Raw genomic sequence first — 15,915 nt, 5'->3', positions numbered from 1 at the left:
TGATAAAACCAAGCATGAGGCAGTGTGTTTAGCATATATATGTGCACAGTAAATATTGGCAGAAAAAGACTCTGGAACATTTTCAAATGTACCAGGTAGGCTTTAAGTTGAAAACTTCTAAGAACAGTAAGGGCCCAGCTTGAATTTAGCACATTGATTTCCATTGTATTTATTTCTTCAGGTAGCTATTTTTGTTTGTAGCAACAAATCAATTTAGAAAAAGTTAAGACTATTTGTTCAAGTGTGTTTTTAAAATGGCTTTAGACCACTTTATAAGGGGCCCCAAATAGGAAGATCACGGTGAGATGACTCAAGCCTTTGTGACCGCATTCTAGAGCAACTAAACCCCAGCTTCTAACCTCTCATTTCCCAAGACCTCAATCTCCCAAATCTCAAGCTTATTAACTCAACAACACAGTTTATTGGTGTGCACTCCAGGCTAGGGAGGGCTGAGGGGTACATAGAGAACCAGATTCAGTCCATGCCTGAAGGTCAGCCTGGGAAGTGTGGGCAGGAAACATATACAAAATACACACACAGACCTGGCATCTGGTAGCAGGGTACAGAGTTTCACATAGGGCACTCTGGGTACAGGAAGTCAGGAAAGGCTTCCTGGAGGTGGGGAAGCAGGGGACAAGGCAGCCATCAGAATCTTTGCCTTTTGTACATTTCTAGGCAGTTAACTTTGAGACAAGTGGACCCAGGTGAATACTTGGAGCTGACAAGTATTTTTGGCCTAGACATTGCCTTCTGTCATATGGGCTTTTTCCTGGGCTCCACCTTTGTGGTTTTCAAGGCTTCCCTGAGACAATCTGTATGGACCGGGTACTCTACCAAGTGCCTGGCATCACATCGCCTTCTAGTCGATGCACATTACTGTCTTAAGTGCTATCTATAGAATACCTAGATCTTGGTTCCAGCTTCTAGTAGTTCTAGTGGCCATCAAATGCCAAGGCTGGGTTTACAGCCCAGCACTGTACTTCCCGATGGTAAAACTAAGTTCTAACCTTTCTGTGGGGCTTTCAAAGAGGTATTTACTTCATCCCCATTCTGATGGTATTTGGGCAACTATTTTTCAGACTTGCAACTGTTGAGACCCTATATATAGGTCTTAAGGTTAATACCAGCCAGCATCAAAAGCACAATGAGCGGAACCAGCCTTATCTCCCAGCTCTGGAGATTGCCTTTTCTTTCATGAGTACAAAGGCTCTGTGGTTGCTGATCCAGCTTGATGTTAGGCTGGTATCTCAGCTCTGATGTCTGTCTGCCAGGGGGTTGCTTCCTCATACCATTAGAGCAATGAAGAGGCCTACAACAGGTCACACACAAGCTCCAAGCAGAAGCAGATGCAATTAGAACAAAAATCTTAGCTGGGTTTACACCTATAATCTCATCATGAGGAAGGCTGAGACAGGAGGATTAAAGGTCCAAACACCAGACTTACTACATAGAGCTGCAGAGATGCTGTCCAAAACAAAGAATCTGTTTTAGAGCTGAGTTCCTCAATCTGGACCTCCATTACATGACATGAATTCCAACTCTAGGGAATCATGATGTGAAAAATATGTTTCTGAAAATGGGGCTGGGAGTTTTAAGTGCAATGCCTGATGGGCCTGGGACAGGGGAAAGGAACAGGAAAAGGGTACCCGGAGTTAGTCCTCACAACAGCCCTGACCCTAGAGCAGGTTAGGGTAGGTGAGGACAAGTGGAGGCAGACAAGGCTCTGATTGATGGTCATCCTTGACAAGAGGGTAGCAGTAGGAGAGGAAGGTGGCTTCAGGCCCCTTCAGTTAGTCTGGCCTCAGACTTCTCAGGGCTAGAAGAGGTATTTTCGGCAAGCTGTTGTCCCACATTTGCATTCAATACGGACTCGTTTCTTGGGGGAGCCGGGGAGCCCAGCCAGGCCAAAGTTGGAGTCCATTCGGGTACTCTCCATGTCCACGGGGTCCACTGTGAAATCACAGCCAGGGAAGGGGGGGATTTGTTAGAAGGCCTGCATGAATTGTCCTGCTACCCCTTATATCAGAAGACCCAGGGATCTTGGGATTTGAGTTAGGAGGGGATCTTGTGGCTTGGGGTTAGAACTACAGCACAACACTAGAGGGGGGTTGTTCATGAGTGGGTTTGAGGGATGTTTGGGTAGGAAGAAGGCTGACAGGAAAACAGAAGGGGTTCAGGTGGTGGGGTTCAGGAATAGAGGGCAATTTGGGCATCCAAAAGGCACCTGAACTCTTGCCCACTATCTGCCAAGTGTCTCAGAGATGACTAGTTTAATCAAGAAGAGGTCAGGCTAGAAAACACAAGGGTATCCAGAGGCTTAGAACAAGGAAGGTGAAGGAGGATTACAGTCAGGAGGGGCAGCGGGTAGGTGATTTAAGATGGAAGTGAGTAAGTATATTTAACTCTTCAGCCAAACATCCTCTCCCACAAGTACTGAACGAAGGTGGTGTAAGTGTATCACAGGGTTGGGGTTCAGGGGGTACAAATATGGGAACCCATAAGCCATGGGCAGGGTCCACTTAGAAGGCTGGAAATCAGGAAGAACATCTTAAAACTCCAGCAAAAGAATTTCCCTTGGTCCACTCAATGACCCACATATGCCTTGGGGTGGGGTCCTCACATCCCATATCACTGCCCCTGCCCCTGGGGCCCTTACCACCCCCACCTTGCATGTTGTAATCAAAGGTGAGCTCCTCGCCCGCCCAGATGGTTCTTGTGGCAAAGAATGCGATGCGGGGTAGTCGCTCATCAAGGTTGTCTATGAATACGTTGTACACCTGCAGGTTGGGATCACACTGGGCAAGAAAGAACAGTGGGAAGGTAAGGAGGGGCCCTGGCCTGTCCCTCCCAACCCCCTGCCCGCTTGTTGGAGGCACCCACACTATGGTTGACAAAATGAGAGATGTTGCCATAATAAGCGGCATCCACGGTATATACGTCTTCCACGTAGTCCAGGTCAAAGAGGTAGGTGGCGCCCTGGCGGTCGTAGATCTGGCCCCTCCGCTCTGCCTCCTCTGAGGTAATAATCTGAAGAAGGGGGGGTAAGATTTGGTCATGAAGGTTCAGGAAAGCCAGCCCCAACTAGACCTTGACCTGGCCCCTGGGAAGAGAACAGTGAGCAGGGGCGATGTAGAGCTGTCCACCACCCACCCTTCTCCAACCGAGATGGCAGGAGCTGTCTTGTTTGCAATGGCGGGGCAAGGTGCAGTTTGTGAAAGGAAGAGGACCTCCACTTTCTGTTCTCAGTGAGATGTCCCAGAGCCTCATGTATACTTGGGGCAGAGCAAGATGGGACAGAGACACAGACAGACCCAGAACAGGCAAGAAAATGAGAGTCAGGTTACAAGAAAGAGACAAGGAGAAACTCACTGACCTGGGGCAGGGCAGCAAGAGACATAGCACAAGGCAACAACAAGGGAGTGAGACCAGTGCAGGCCATGCAGATGGCAAGGACATGGATGTAGGAAATAAAGAGGCCCTGGACAGTGAGGACAAGGGCTTGACTGAATGGAAAGGGGACTCAGACACAAGAGAGCTTGAGGCAGAAACAAAAACACAATCTTAGTTTGAAAGATCCAGGTTAGAGAGAGAAGATCAAGGCCCACAGAGAAGTCCAGGGCCAAGATCCTCAAATCCTGAGAACCAGAAAGAGGCTGAGAATAAAAGCTACTGATTAAATGACAGAGGGAGAAGAAGAGAGAACATGAGAGGAAAGGGGAGCGAACTAGAGCTGAGAGAAGGCCCTAACAGTGGTAGGAACACCTGAGGTTGAACAGAAGGCACCACTTCCCACATTTCCTCCCCACTGCTCCTCTCCTAGGAAATCTATAAAGCTGCTTCACATCTTAGCTCTGATCTACTCAGGTCTCCCAAATGCTATTGGGGTGGGTTTTTTAACTTCACCCTCACTTGATAGTCCTCTTCTTGGGCCCCATATACTGTACCACCATGCCCTCAGCCCAGGGTACCCTCACTTCAGGGTTTCTTCCATATGCCAACTCTTTACAGACAAGTGCCCTACCACACTCCACCAGATACATACTGCTACTTTTCCTTGTGTTCTATGGCCCCCCAAACCCTCTGCCCAAGAGGCAGTCTTGTAGGTAGTTACAATATTCACTCTCCACCTGTCTTCTTCCTTCCCTCTCTTCCTCAAAGACACTGTCCACCTCCCAGATGACATCAGACACAGACCTTCCTAGCACCTTATGAGCTTGGTGACCATGTTCTTCTGTTTCAAATATACCCTCCTCTGCGCATGACTTCTCTGTTCTCTAGCAAGGAAGGCTATATTAGTGTCCTAACTGTCTCTTTTGTTATCATATTCTCTCCAGACCACACTCCACACATCCTCCTACTCTAGCTCATTCCCAAAGGACCTGGCCTCCCTATCTGCAACTTTTTTCTTCATTCACTCAGGTCCTTTGTTTTGGTAGTGTAGACAAACTCAGGACCTTGCACACATTCTACCCATGCAATATATACCCTAAGCATACCAGGTTATTTTCCCACTGGGGGCTATCTAGATCCTGCTTACAAAGGCCACAGTCTGATAGGGGAAGAATCCTGATCTACCCCTGACCCTCATAGGCCACAGAGGCAACAAAGATAGAATCTGACACCCACACTACACTCTTAGACGTAGTTCATGGAAACATCACTGGGGAGATTAAAAATATGGCCTGGGGATGCGGTAATGAATGGTTTAAATGTGCTTAGTGCTTTATCAGAGGACCAGAATTTAGATCTGAATACCCATATCAGGCTGCTCACAAATACCTAGAACTTGGCCAGACATGTTCACACACAACCTTTAATCTGAGTACTTGGGAGGCAGAGGCAGGTGGATCCCTGAGTCTGAGACCAGTCTGGTCTACAGATTGAGTTCCAGGACTGCCAGGGCAATATAAGGAGATCCTGTCTCCAAAACCAAACACAACCTAAATACCAAATAAACTCAAGGGATCCGATGACCCCTTCTTTTCTGGACTACACGAGCACCTGCAGAGAACACATACATACAATGTAAAATAAGTTAAAAATTCATCCTGTAAAGCAGGCCCCAGGTCATAATAATAATAGGGCCACCAGTGAATCTTTTTCTCCTGAAGGATCCAGCAATAGCCACAACAATACTCATGTAAGGCAAAGTATGCTGAGGTAGCCTCCTATCTCCTTGAGAACCATATGACCCTCAGTCCCTCAGAAGCCAGCCAGTCTGTTAGTTCACCAGTAGACTGGCTCTTTTCTGAGCCACCTTCAAACCTTAAGGAATGTCCACATCCTCCCCCACTCCATCTGTTGGTCTGTTCTGTCCCTACCTGCTCCTCCAGTCTCATGAGGATGAGTCATAGCCTCCAGGCTTAACCTGCTCTCCTTGTGTCTCACCTATGATGTCCCATCCCTGTTTCCCTTCTATTCTATTGTAGCGCTTCAGACTGTCAAGGAAAACAGATGATCTAGGAGTTAGTTTAAAAAAGCTGTTGAAGGGACTAGAGAGATGGCTCAGCGGTTAAGAGCACTGGTTGCTCTTTCAAAGGTCCGGAGTTCGATTCCAGCTCACAACCATCTGTAATGGGATTTGATGCCCTCTTCTGGTGTGCATGAAGACAGGGCACTCATGTATCTTAAATAAATCAATCTTTTTTTTTTTTTTTTTTTAAAAGAGGCTGTTGAGGGGCTGGAGAGATGGCTCATTGACTAAGAGCACTTACTGTTCTTCCAGAGGACCTAGTTTTGATTTCCCAGCACCCACATGGAGATGCAGAACTTTAATTCTAGTCCTAAGATCTATAGCCTCAGCTGGGCAGTGGTGGTGCACAGCCTGATCTACAGAATAATTTCCAGGACAGCCAGAGCTACAGGGAAACTGTCTTGAACATGTCCCGGTCCCCCAAACCATCTATGGCCTCTCCTGGTCTTCTTGAGCACCAGGCATACCCATTGTACATACACATATACACCCACACGAGCCGGGCGTGGTGGCGCATGCCTTTAATCCCAGCACTCGGGAGGCAGAGGCAGGCAGATTTCTGAGTTCGAGGTCAGCCTGTTCTACAAAGTGAGTTCCAGGACAGCCAGGGCTATACAGAGAAACCCTGTCTCGAAAAACCACAAAATAAAATAAGGCTGTTGATGTGAATGAGACTAGGAAACTGAGTCAGTGGCTACTGAGCCCCTCCTGTGCCTACTTTCACAGGGGGGAAAACCAGCAGGCCCGCCACAGCACTGGGTTTAAACAGGCGTTTCCTACCATTCACTTTATTAAGCTTTGTAACTTGGACCACTTCTTACATGACACCTCTCTGGTGAAATAATGTTTTGGGTTGGTTTTGCAACAAGTATCATCTTTATTCTGTATGCCCCCCCCCATCCCGCCAAAAACAACAAAACAAAACAAAAACCCAAGAAACTACTGGTGATGAAATGCTATCACTTAATCAAATAAAACTCACCTTCATTCCAGAGAGGATAAAATATATACAGAATGCATGTTCAGTATTCTCTAGTATTTTCTGCCTGGTGAAAGTAATGTGGAAACAAAAATCTAGAGCACAGAAAGGTCCTAAAGAACAGAGAAACTGTCAGTGGCATCCAAGACTGGGAATGGTACTCTATATTACATAGCCCCTTGCCTGTTAGGATGTGGTTCAGTGGAGGAGTACTGCCTAGCATAAAGGAAGCCCTGTGTTCTATCCTTAGGTGGGGAGAGGGCTGGTTTCATAATATAGCACCTTAGGAGCATCTAGACAGTGCCACATAATTAAGTATAAACACTAACCCCACGTACAAACAAAGGTAATCAGGTCAGGTTATCCAAAACAAAACAAAATCCAGCAATGGTGGCACATATCTTTATTCCCAGCACTGGAGAGGCAGAAGCAGGTGGATCTCTGAAATTCAAGGCCAGCCTGGTCTACCCAGAGAAACCTTGTCTCAAAAATCTAAGCCTTTCACTTTTTGAGCATTTTGGATTATCTAAGTTTACAGAAGTACCATTGACAGTACTTCACAGGGAGGAAGAACCTAAACAACCAAGAGAGACAAAGTGATTCCTGCTGAGTGGTAGGAGTGGGATACAACCTTGGTACTGTACTGTACTGCTTTTCAGAGAGGCCACAAGGAAAGAGCTTTAAAAGTGTTTGGGGACACCATCAGAAGGATCCATAGGTCTAAGGGTACTAGAAGGCCCAAGAAGGTGGTGGCAGCCAAGCAGGGATGGTGCACACCTTTAATCCCAGCACTTGGGAGGCAGAGGCAGGCTGATTTCTGAGTTGGAGGCCAGCCTGGTCTACAGAGTGAGTTCCAGGACAGCTAGGGCTACACAGAGAAACCCTATTTCAAAAAAAAAAAAAAAAAAAAAACGCAAAACAAAACAAAGACAATGTCATGGCAAGACAGAAGTCAAGAAATAACATGGAGAGAATGGATAAGAATGGGGAAAAAAAGAGGTGAGTGGGCTCCTGGAAACTGCTCTGTCCAGAGTGGAGGAGCAAGGTCACAAAGCCCAGGGGACTAAGCCTTCCTGAGGCTTTTCCTCTACCTTGGTCAATACAATTAAACTGACTTGTTTCTTGCTTGGAATGACCTCTAGGAATGAGATCCCAGAGGGTCTGGACACCCCCCGCCCCTTTCAGTGTGCCAGGGGTCCCAGGATAATAGCATTTTCTTCTAGAAAGATGTCTATATACCTGACTGCCCAAAATCATTGAGGGGTGAAGATAGCTCTGAAAGTATGGAGAACTCATGCTTCCTCCGGCTCACTGGGCCACTGTGGGATACAGCCATCTCTTACTGCAGATACTCAGGATCCCTCTACTTCCTGTCAGGAACCCTTTGAGTATCCGCAGACAATGGGGGGGTGGAATATGGCCACCCCCTTGTCCAGACTGTTGTCTACTGTATTGCCGACTGTTCTACCTTGAGAGCACGTCTTTCCTGCTAGGGTCTGACTCTTTATTCTAGTTTTGTAAGAGTGAAAGCCTCTCCTAGTCATCAGTCACTGATATGGATGGACATCCTCAGGCCAGTACTGTCACTTTCCGAGCAAATAACACCCAGGAGGGACCTATGGAAATACATGAACAATGTCATTATGACAAAACACACACTTAGGCAGTAAAGATCCCGAGGTGCTAAGACTCTCAAACCATCAGATTTGTCTATATATAAAACAAATGCCCAATTCTAAATGCCCACAGTGTCTTACCTTACAATGTGGTACTTCCTACTGCATACACCTGCTAGTCACTCATTCAGACACACACACACACACCACATACTTTACATACTTCCAGCCAGTAGATAGTAGCAACTGACTCATTAGCAACTTCCCCTTGGTCCCCTACTACAAAATGCTGAGGTTTGTGATGGTGACCGGAAGGCCCTAAGGTAGAAGAAAGACACAATGGGAGCAGGTGTAAAAATAGGGTGACTGAGTCACTATATCAACAGTATATCCATTGAAACAATACCTAATTAAAAGAAACACCCACATCAGAGTGTTCAGAAACCAGGCAAAGCAAACTCCTAGACCAGGTATGGTGGCACATATTTGTAATCCCAGCACTCAGGAGGGGAGAACAGGAGGACTGTGAACTCAAAGTCAACCTGGGCTACCAAGGGAGACTGCCTTAAAACAATGCAGACTAACTCCTAACATGTTAAGCCACAAAGATCTGAGGATTGTTGATTACAAAAGCTAATCTGCAAATGTACCATCCAGCCTTTCCCAGGATAACCTGAAATTCTTTCCCAATGCTGTGACCCTTTAACATAGTTCCTCATATTGTAGTGACACCCCCCCAACCATAAAATTATTTTCTTTGCTACTGTTATGAATGGGTCATTCTATCCCCAAAGGGGTTATAATGCACAAGCTGAGAACCAGCAGCCTAGGGGATACTGCCCAACCTCCATCTAAGACAAGCCTACATGCTCCTCTAGTTTCACAGTCTGTGATAGATAGAATGACCCTTACCACAAACTCACCTTTCTAGGTTCTACAACCTTATGCCCAGACCTCATACTTTGGAAAAAATGCTGCCTGGAGTTCAGTTCCCACTTGCTTTGCTATATACCCTTATGAAACTAGAGGTCAGAATACTTCAGTGTTCTTTTAACTATATCCCTATAATACTCAGACCAACACCATAGGCTTTTCTTACAGGAAAGCAGAAGAGTTTGAGGTACAGGGTTAGGGGCACACATACTACAAACAGGGAGTGGGGAAAGCTGCACACATACCCAGACCCATATGCTCACCTCTCCCACATACTCCATAACAAAGCTATTTTTTCGGATCTTTTCCAGCGTGCGGACACCCCAGCCTCGGCCATCATTAGTGCGGAAGATGCAGAGATCGTAGCGGATGCCTTTCTGGACTACCCGGTTTGGGCAGTCATAGCCACAGCAACAGCGGGAGTTGCACTCGTAGATGGGCTGCCCAGCTTTCAGTCGCACCTGGCCTTGGTCATTGTAGGCAAACTTGTGCAGGGATGCTCCAGGGCAACAGCCTCCAGTGGGTGCCAACAGACAGTCCTGGCACTCACAGCCAACAGCTACCTGGTTGAGGGTGATGCCCTCACCAACTCGATACTCATTGATATAGACAAAGGACCTTGGAGGGCCATCCAGGTCTACCTCATTCTCCACGGTGATCCGCCCCAGGTGGCTGCGCTTGGCATTGAGCTCTTGTTCCCAACGTTGCAGTGCCCGCCTCTGCTTGGCCTTCTGCACCAGGTAATTGGCTAGGTTTGGGTCCAGATGCCTGGGTGGCTTTGACCGGCGGTGTCGTCGGACAAGCTCTCTTTCTAAGTCCTTATGGAACTGCTTAAGAACTCGTACACATTTGAGATTCTGCCGTGGCTCCCAGGTGTTTTCTGAGTCAGGATACCCACGCCATTTAACCAAGTAATACTCCTGCTCCTGTTAGGCAGACAGGGACATGAGGGTACCATAAATGCTGAGAACCCTCTACAGTAAAGATTCAACTTCTACCCTCCCCTTACTTACTATTTGTTAAAATTTCTACTTTTCATTTCAACTCCCCAGACTACTTTCTGCCCTATCTTCCAATTATCTGTTCCTTCTTTCTAGCTGCTCAGGCCCAAACTCCTGTAGTTATTCTTGGTTCCTCTTTTGCTCACACGTCCCACTAAATACCATTCACATCAAAACATTGCTGACCAGCCAGGCCTCTGTTAGGTGCCTCTCCACTGGTTCCCTGCCTCCTCCCTCTTCCAGGTTGGGAGAACCCTACCTAAAACTAAAACTAAAGATGAAAAGGAAGGAAAAACATCTAAAATTTGCTGTAGCATTCACTATGTAGCAGGTATTGTCCTGAGCAGCTGACACACCCACAACTAATTCTAACAACTCCAGCCCCTCCTTTTTTTTTTTTTGGTTTTTCGAGACAGGGCTTCTCTCTATAACCCTGGCTGTCCTGGAGTTCACTTTGTAGACCAGGCCGGCCTCGAACTCAGAAATCCACCTGCCTCTGCCTCCCGAGTGCTGAGATTAAAGGCTTGCGCCACCATACCCGGCCAGCCCCTCCCATTTTATAGACAGAAAGTGAAGGCTACATTTAAACTAAGCATGTTACTTTCAGTGAGCTCCTCTAACTATCCTGCTACTACTTCTGTGGCAACAGTAACTGTTTCTGGTGGGCACTCTACCTGTTGCCATCTTTTACTTCCACTCTTAGGCACAGAATCTCAACTTGGTAACTAGTTTATATTTCTAGGTGGATACAAACATGCATTGGAGGATTCATTCTGCCTCTTGCTCTCTGAGAAAGCCACTTAATTTCCCTCCCTGTAAAATGGAAATAAGAGGGTCAATTCATTCTATTTTCCCCCAGGAAGAATCAGAGGAGAAAAATCCTCTTTGCAAACAGATGTGGGGGTTGGTGGAGAAGAGGGTCCCCTGCCAGTGTAGTGTCTGTCTGTCTGTCTCTCTCACACACACTCTCACACCAGACTTACACGGATCTTCTTATAATCACACAGGTATTCAACTTCAAAGTCATACAGATTCTTCTTAGAAACACCAAGGGCGGGACAAGAAAGCTTGGCTAGTCGGCACAGGTCCTGCAGTTGATTCCAAGAAGATTTACAGCACACACTGCAACCTAGAATGAGAAGGCCAAAGACTCACAAAAATGTAATCCACAGGCCTTACCCAAAGCTAAGATCCTCTACAACAGGAAGTGCCAATTCCTTGAACCCTAATGCTCAGGGCAACACCTGGAAAGAAGCCTACACACCAGGAAGCATCAACCTGTCTTTCCCTGCACATGGAAGGGTCCAGTTCTCCTATCAGAGGACCTATGCCCTCATCTTGGAGAATCTTCTACTCCAAACTCTGGCCCCCTAACTCTGGAATGGCAAGGATGAAGTGGTGCTCATAGCAATGGGCCCATCGTCCATAAAGGGATCCACTCGCAGAACATCCAAGGCCTTAAGCTGCTTGCAGACTCACCTTAGGTCAGAGCCTTAATCAATGCTCTTTGCACTTTGCAAAAGACTGGGGTGCGTTAACTAAGAGAGGCAGGGTAGGACAAAAATCCCTAGGGCAACAAACAGAGGTGTTGCTATAAAGTCTTCAGTCACTTATCTGAAATTCCTGGGCCACTGGATTTTGGAATTCAAACATTTGGGAATTTTACACAAGTAATTTTAGGCGAATTCCTGGCATAGGACATTAACCCATCTATAATCAAAACACATTAACAGCAAACACATCTATAGCAAAAGCCTTGATTTTTCACATTAAATATTCTCACTGAATAATTTAACTTTTAAAAATCCCTTGCCATGATTAGTGACACATTTAAGAAAGACTTATTTCAAAGAATTTTAGATTTTGTAATTATATAGATTGTAGAAAGATATTACATTACGCTGGGCATTGTGGTGCATACCTTTAGACCCAGGAAAGGCAGAGGCAAGCTGATCTCTGAGTTCTAGGACAGCCGTAGTCTGTCTCAAGGAAAAAAAAAATCCCTGTCTCGGGGGTGAAAAGTACAACTCAATTCGAAGGGATCTGCTCTCAATTCAGGAACATGTAAACAATTCATGTGGTAGGTAAGTCACCGACAATGACTCTTGGTCACCAAAATTGTTCAAGAGAAGCGGATTTAAAGTATACAATTTTTTTTTTTTTTTGCTTCAGAGCACATCCCTTCTTCAACGTAATTTTAGAAGCCATTTTTAAAAATCAAAATATGTCACAAAACCACTTGATGCTAGGTGTATGCTGTCAATAGCCAATGCCATCTTTTAAGGATGTTTTTTTTTTTCTCCTCCCATCATACGACTCAAATCTAAAACAATCCTAATAAGATGCTCTAGATGGTAACCTAAGTACATACAAACACTTCAAAAGAAAAAAGATCACTGCGTACGTATACACCGATCCTTTTTTTATCCAAGGCCCAGCGGAGACTAATCCCTGTCCTCCGAGGCCTCTCGGTTCCCGGAGCCTCTAACCTGCGTCTGGAACGCTTTTGAAAGCCTCAAGAAGTGGCCTGCAAAAACCATTTGCGGCATCTGGCTGCGCGCTGCCAGCAGCCGCACTCCTCCCCGCTGCAGCTCGGGCTCACACTTGTGGAATCTCTTCTCAGCGCTCTACTCGAGGCCCAGGAGCCCGCCCAGCACGCGCAAGTCACCCCTCTTTTCCTGCACATGGAGGAGCCGAGCCCTCCTCTCACCGACGCTTCCCCCCAGTCCCGCTTTCCGGGGAGACTCGTCTACCCGAAAACCCTGCCCCCATCTCGCCTCGATCCCTTTCCCACCTAGAGTCGCCGGCTCCCCCATTTTGAGAAGGGGGTCCGTTCCACTTCTTCCTCCCCTTCCGGCGTCTCCCGTGGAAACCGAAAGGGTAACGGTCACTGAGAGCCGCCTTTTCCCGCGCGTGGCCGCAACCTTCTCCTTCAGGACTCACTCTCGCGCGCGTAGGCGCGCCGGCCAGCCGCGCGCGGCCGAGAAACCCCGCGCGCGGCCTGCGCAGCCCCGCGCCCCCCGCGGCCGAAGCACGCGCCCCCTCCCCTCAGCCCCGCCCTGCCCGCGCGCCGGGCCCGCGCTCTCGGCCCCCACGTTTGCCGCGCCGGCCTTCCAGCTCCAGGCTCCGTGGCTCCGGACGCCTGGCCTGGAGCCCCGGCCACCTTCCCTCCATTCTACTCGGCCGGGCCAGTAGCTCGCGTCTCTAGCACCACAGCTTCACCTTTTAAATTTTCCGCCATCTTTCTCCACAGCTAACAACATTCGGGCCTAACCGGCCTCGCGAGAAGAGAGCGCGCGCGGGCGTGGCCGGGGACGCGCAGTCGATTGGCCGCTCCTCGCCGCCCGCAGCTCCGGCTCGGACCAACCGCGGAGCTGTGCCTGGACTCCTCCCGTCACCAGGAGTGGTCTCGAGAGCCCGTGCTCGCTGCCTTTATTCAGAGTGCGCCTGCGCAGTAGCAATGCTTGCCTTTGCTCCAGGCCCCGCCCCTTGTCAGTCATATTGCTAGCCAATCGCGGCGTCAGTCAGTCATAAAGGGCTTGTTTTGTGCAACCCCAATTCTGCCAGTCATTTATTTTAACCTCGCGCAGGTATTCACTGCCAGGGTGGACCTAAAGCCATCATATATATATATATATATATATATATATATATATATATATATATATATATATATATATATATGCTCACTCACCTGATTGAAATAAATAAGTCGGTCGCCGCCATCAGATGTCCGTTTCCATCACTCGCTTCTTCATCCACACTCAGTCAATAGTAGCATTCATCTGTGCCCTGCAGCCGTCTGAGTTCATAGAAGCACAGCCCTTGTGCTGTTAGTCAGGCAGCCTGCTATTCCCTCAAACTGTTCCCATCACATCGTTAGCCATGCAGCCCTTTCTCCATCTACCTTGAAGGAGACGTCTCAAACTCCAATGGCCACCCATGTCCCGAAGTGGACTGGGATTAGATCAGGACAAATTATTGTCAGCACCCATGTAAGAGCCACACCCAGCGACAAAGTGCTGGAGGAGGGAGACAGGAGCCCCAAGCTTGCTCTTAGAGGACAGAACCCATTCCTGTAAGCTGTCCTCTGTTCACACCTGCACCTTGGTAGGTGTATACACACATACCCCAAATAAATTTAATATTAAAAAAAATACGATGAGATCAATCAAGGATGATGCTTACCATTGACCTTTGGCCTACATATATGTCTGCATACACACATACACACACCCAATAAATGTAATAAGAATTAAAAATAAAATGGATCACAATCAAGAGAGATGCCTGCCGTTGAACTCTAGCCTACATGTGTATGCACACGTACACAGTCCACAGTAACACGCACATATACCAGAAGAGTTCGAGTCAGGCTTTCGCCAAGTGCAATTATTACAGATTTACAGACGTATTCCTATCTCTAGTGTCAACAAGACAAGAGAAACCCTATACTGCACAGCAGGAGGACGGGGTTTACATGCTACACAAACTTCAATGTGGCCCATCAATTATTTTTCTAAATCCACTTCACTAAATATCAGCTTAAAGTAATTTGGGCATCTGTAGTTATCATGGAATGCTTCCCTGACTTATTTTTTTTTTTTAGATTTTCTTTTTTTTTCCTTTTTAAAAAATTGGTTATTTTATGTATTTACATTTCAAATGTTAAACCTTTTCCCTATTTCCCCCCTGGAAACCTCCTATCCCATCCTCCATCCTCCCTGCTTCTATGAGGGTGCTCCCCTACCACCACCAAACCACTCCCGCCTCACCACCCTAGCATCCCCTTACACTGGGGCATCGAGCTTCCACAGGACCAAGGGCCTCCCTTCCCATTGACGCCAGATAAGGCCATTCTCTGCTACATCTGCAGCTGGAGCCTGCCTTATCTTAATGGCTTTGTTTATCCTATAGGTTTGGAAAGTATGCTGAGGCCCTGTGCCTTACCACCACTGAAGTTATGACTAAAATGGCTGTGGTCAAGTCAAGCTGGGTTCCTATAATGACTCTCTCATTTCTCATTCCTATTATGGGTCAACGAGTCAATATCTTCTGAAGTGTTAGGTTCCTCAGAGAGACTTGGATTCTATCAGGATACTTTGTAACCATGTATGTATCTGAGGGGGATAGGGGAGCTTTACTGACAGAGCTGTTCCTCAGCTAACCCGGGACTCATTCATTCTCCCTCTCACCTTTTCAGATAAGCAGGTAGTCAGTCTAGGTATCCCACTGACCGTACTACCTGTGGATGTTTAGTCAGAATGCTCAGTATCATGTGATTCAGCCTAGGTAGACAACCAGCCATCAGAACTAGCTGCCTAGCTGGAGGTTCCATCCTCTTTGATCAGCCAGCTTGAAATCTACAAGATTACTCTGTAATTAGAGCACCCACATTCATTTACTCGTGACTGGAGAAAAGCCAGATTGGGAACAAAGAAAAAAATCTATTTAGAAAGTCGGCAAACAAAAGAAGATAGGATCCTATCTCAAACGGAGACCATTTTGCTTAGAGTCTGCAGGTATAAGGCAACTGAGGGAGCTGAGGAAAGTTATCTTTCTAGTTTGAGGAGGGCTGGATGGTCATAAATTCCACAGTGGCCTGCTTTTCCGACATGTAAACTGTTATTTTCTAAAGTTTCTTTGGTGTTCTGGAGTCTGTAAATCACAAGAAAAGTTACTGATTAGCAAGTTTTCTGACTCATTTCTTGATGTCAGGAAGTTATTTAACCTTGTGATTTAAGATACCGAATGGGGCAGGGAAAGGGGGCACAAAGCACCTTTGCCAGACAATAACGTAAGTGATCGAGCAGCCTCACTTGGAGATGCTATCTACAGCAAAGCTAGCAGGAGACAAAACTGTGTGCTGTTGAGACCTCCAGAATTGGGGAGTCTTTGGAAGCAAATGAACCT

General features: G+C 47.0%; 1 protein-coding gene across 2 annotated transcripts; it reads right to left on the bottom strand.

The window, feature by feature from the left end:
* Positions 1 to 398: 398 nt before the first annotated feature.
* On the bottom strand, positions 399 to 13,338 carry Suv39h1 (SUV39H1 histone lysine methyltransferase). 2 transcript variants are annotated; one of them, XM_021153820.2, is made up of 6 exons: positions 13,225 to 13,338; positions 10,986 to 11,131; positions 9,265 to 9,927; positions 2,881 to 3,027; positions 2,666 to 2,795; positions 399 to 1,950 (listed from the first exon to the last, which is right to left on the bottom strand). In XM_021153820.2, exons 1-6 carry the CDS (start codon positions 13,241 to 13,243, stop codon positions 1,817 to 1,819), a joined length of 1,239 nt encoding a protein of 412 aa, XP_021009479.1. In that variant the 5' UTR covers positions 13,244 to 13,338; the 3' UTR covers positions 399 to 1,816. The 2 variants fall into 2 exon arrangements, with proteins under 2 accessions (XP_021009479.1, XP_021009477.1); XM_021153818.3 differs by lacking the exon at positions 13,225 to 13,338 and adding an exon at positions 12,797 to 12,972.
* Between the last annotated feature and the right edge of the window lie 2,577 nt (positions 13,339 to 15,915).

The sequence above is a fragment of the Mus caroli genome, unplaced genomic scaffold (genome assembly GCF_978045245.1).
Source record: "Mus caroli unplaced genomic scaffold, Mus_caroli_1 scaffold_5, whole genome shotgun sequence".
NCBI lineage: Eukaryota > Metazoa > Chordata > Mammalia > Rodentia > Muridae > Mus > Mus caroli.
This window is presented reverse-complemented; position numbering and strand designations above follow the sequence as displayed.

What these genes read in the sequence shown, in the direction of transcription:
- Suv39h1 (XM_021153818.3), bottom strand. Translation starts at nt 12,818, where the DNA reads ATGGGGGAGCCGGCGACTCTAG. An exon ending in GGGGGAGCCGGCGACTCTAG is followed by an intron (nt 11,132 to 12,796) that starts GTGGGAAAGGGA and finishes TTCTCATTCTAG; the next exon opens with GTTGCAGTGTGTGCTGTAAA. An exon ending in CTCATTTTGTCAACCATAGT is followed by an intron (nt 2,796 to 2,880) that starts GTGGGTGCCTCC and finishes TTTCTTGCCCAG; the next exon opens with TGTGATCCCAACCTGCAGGT.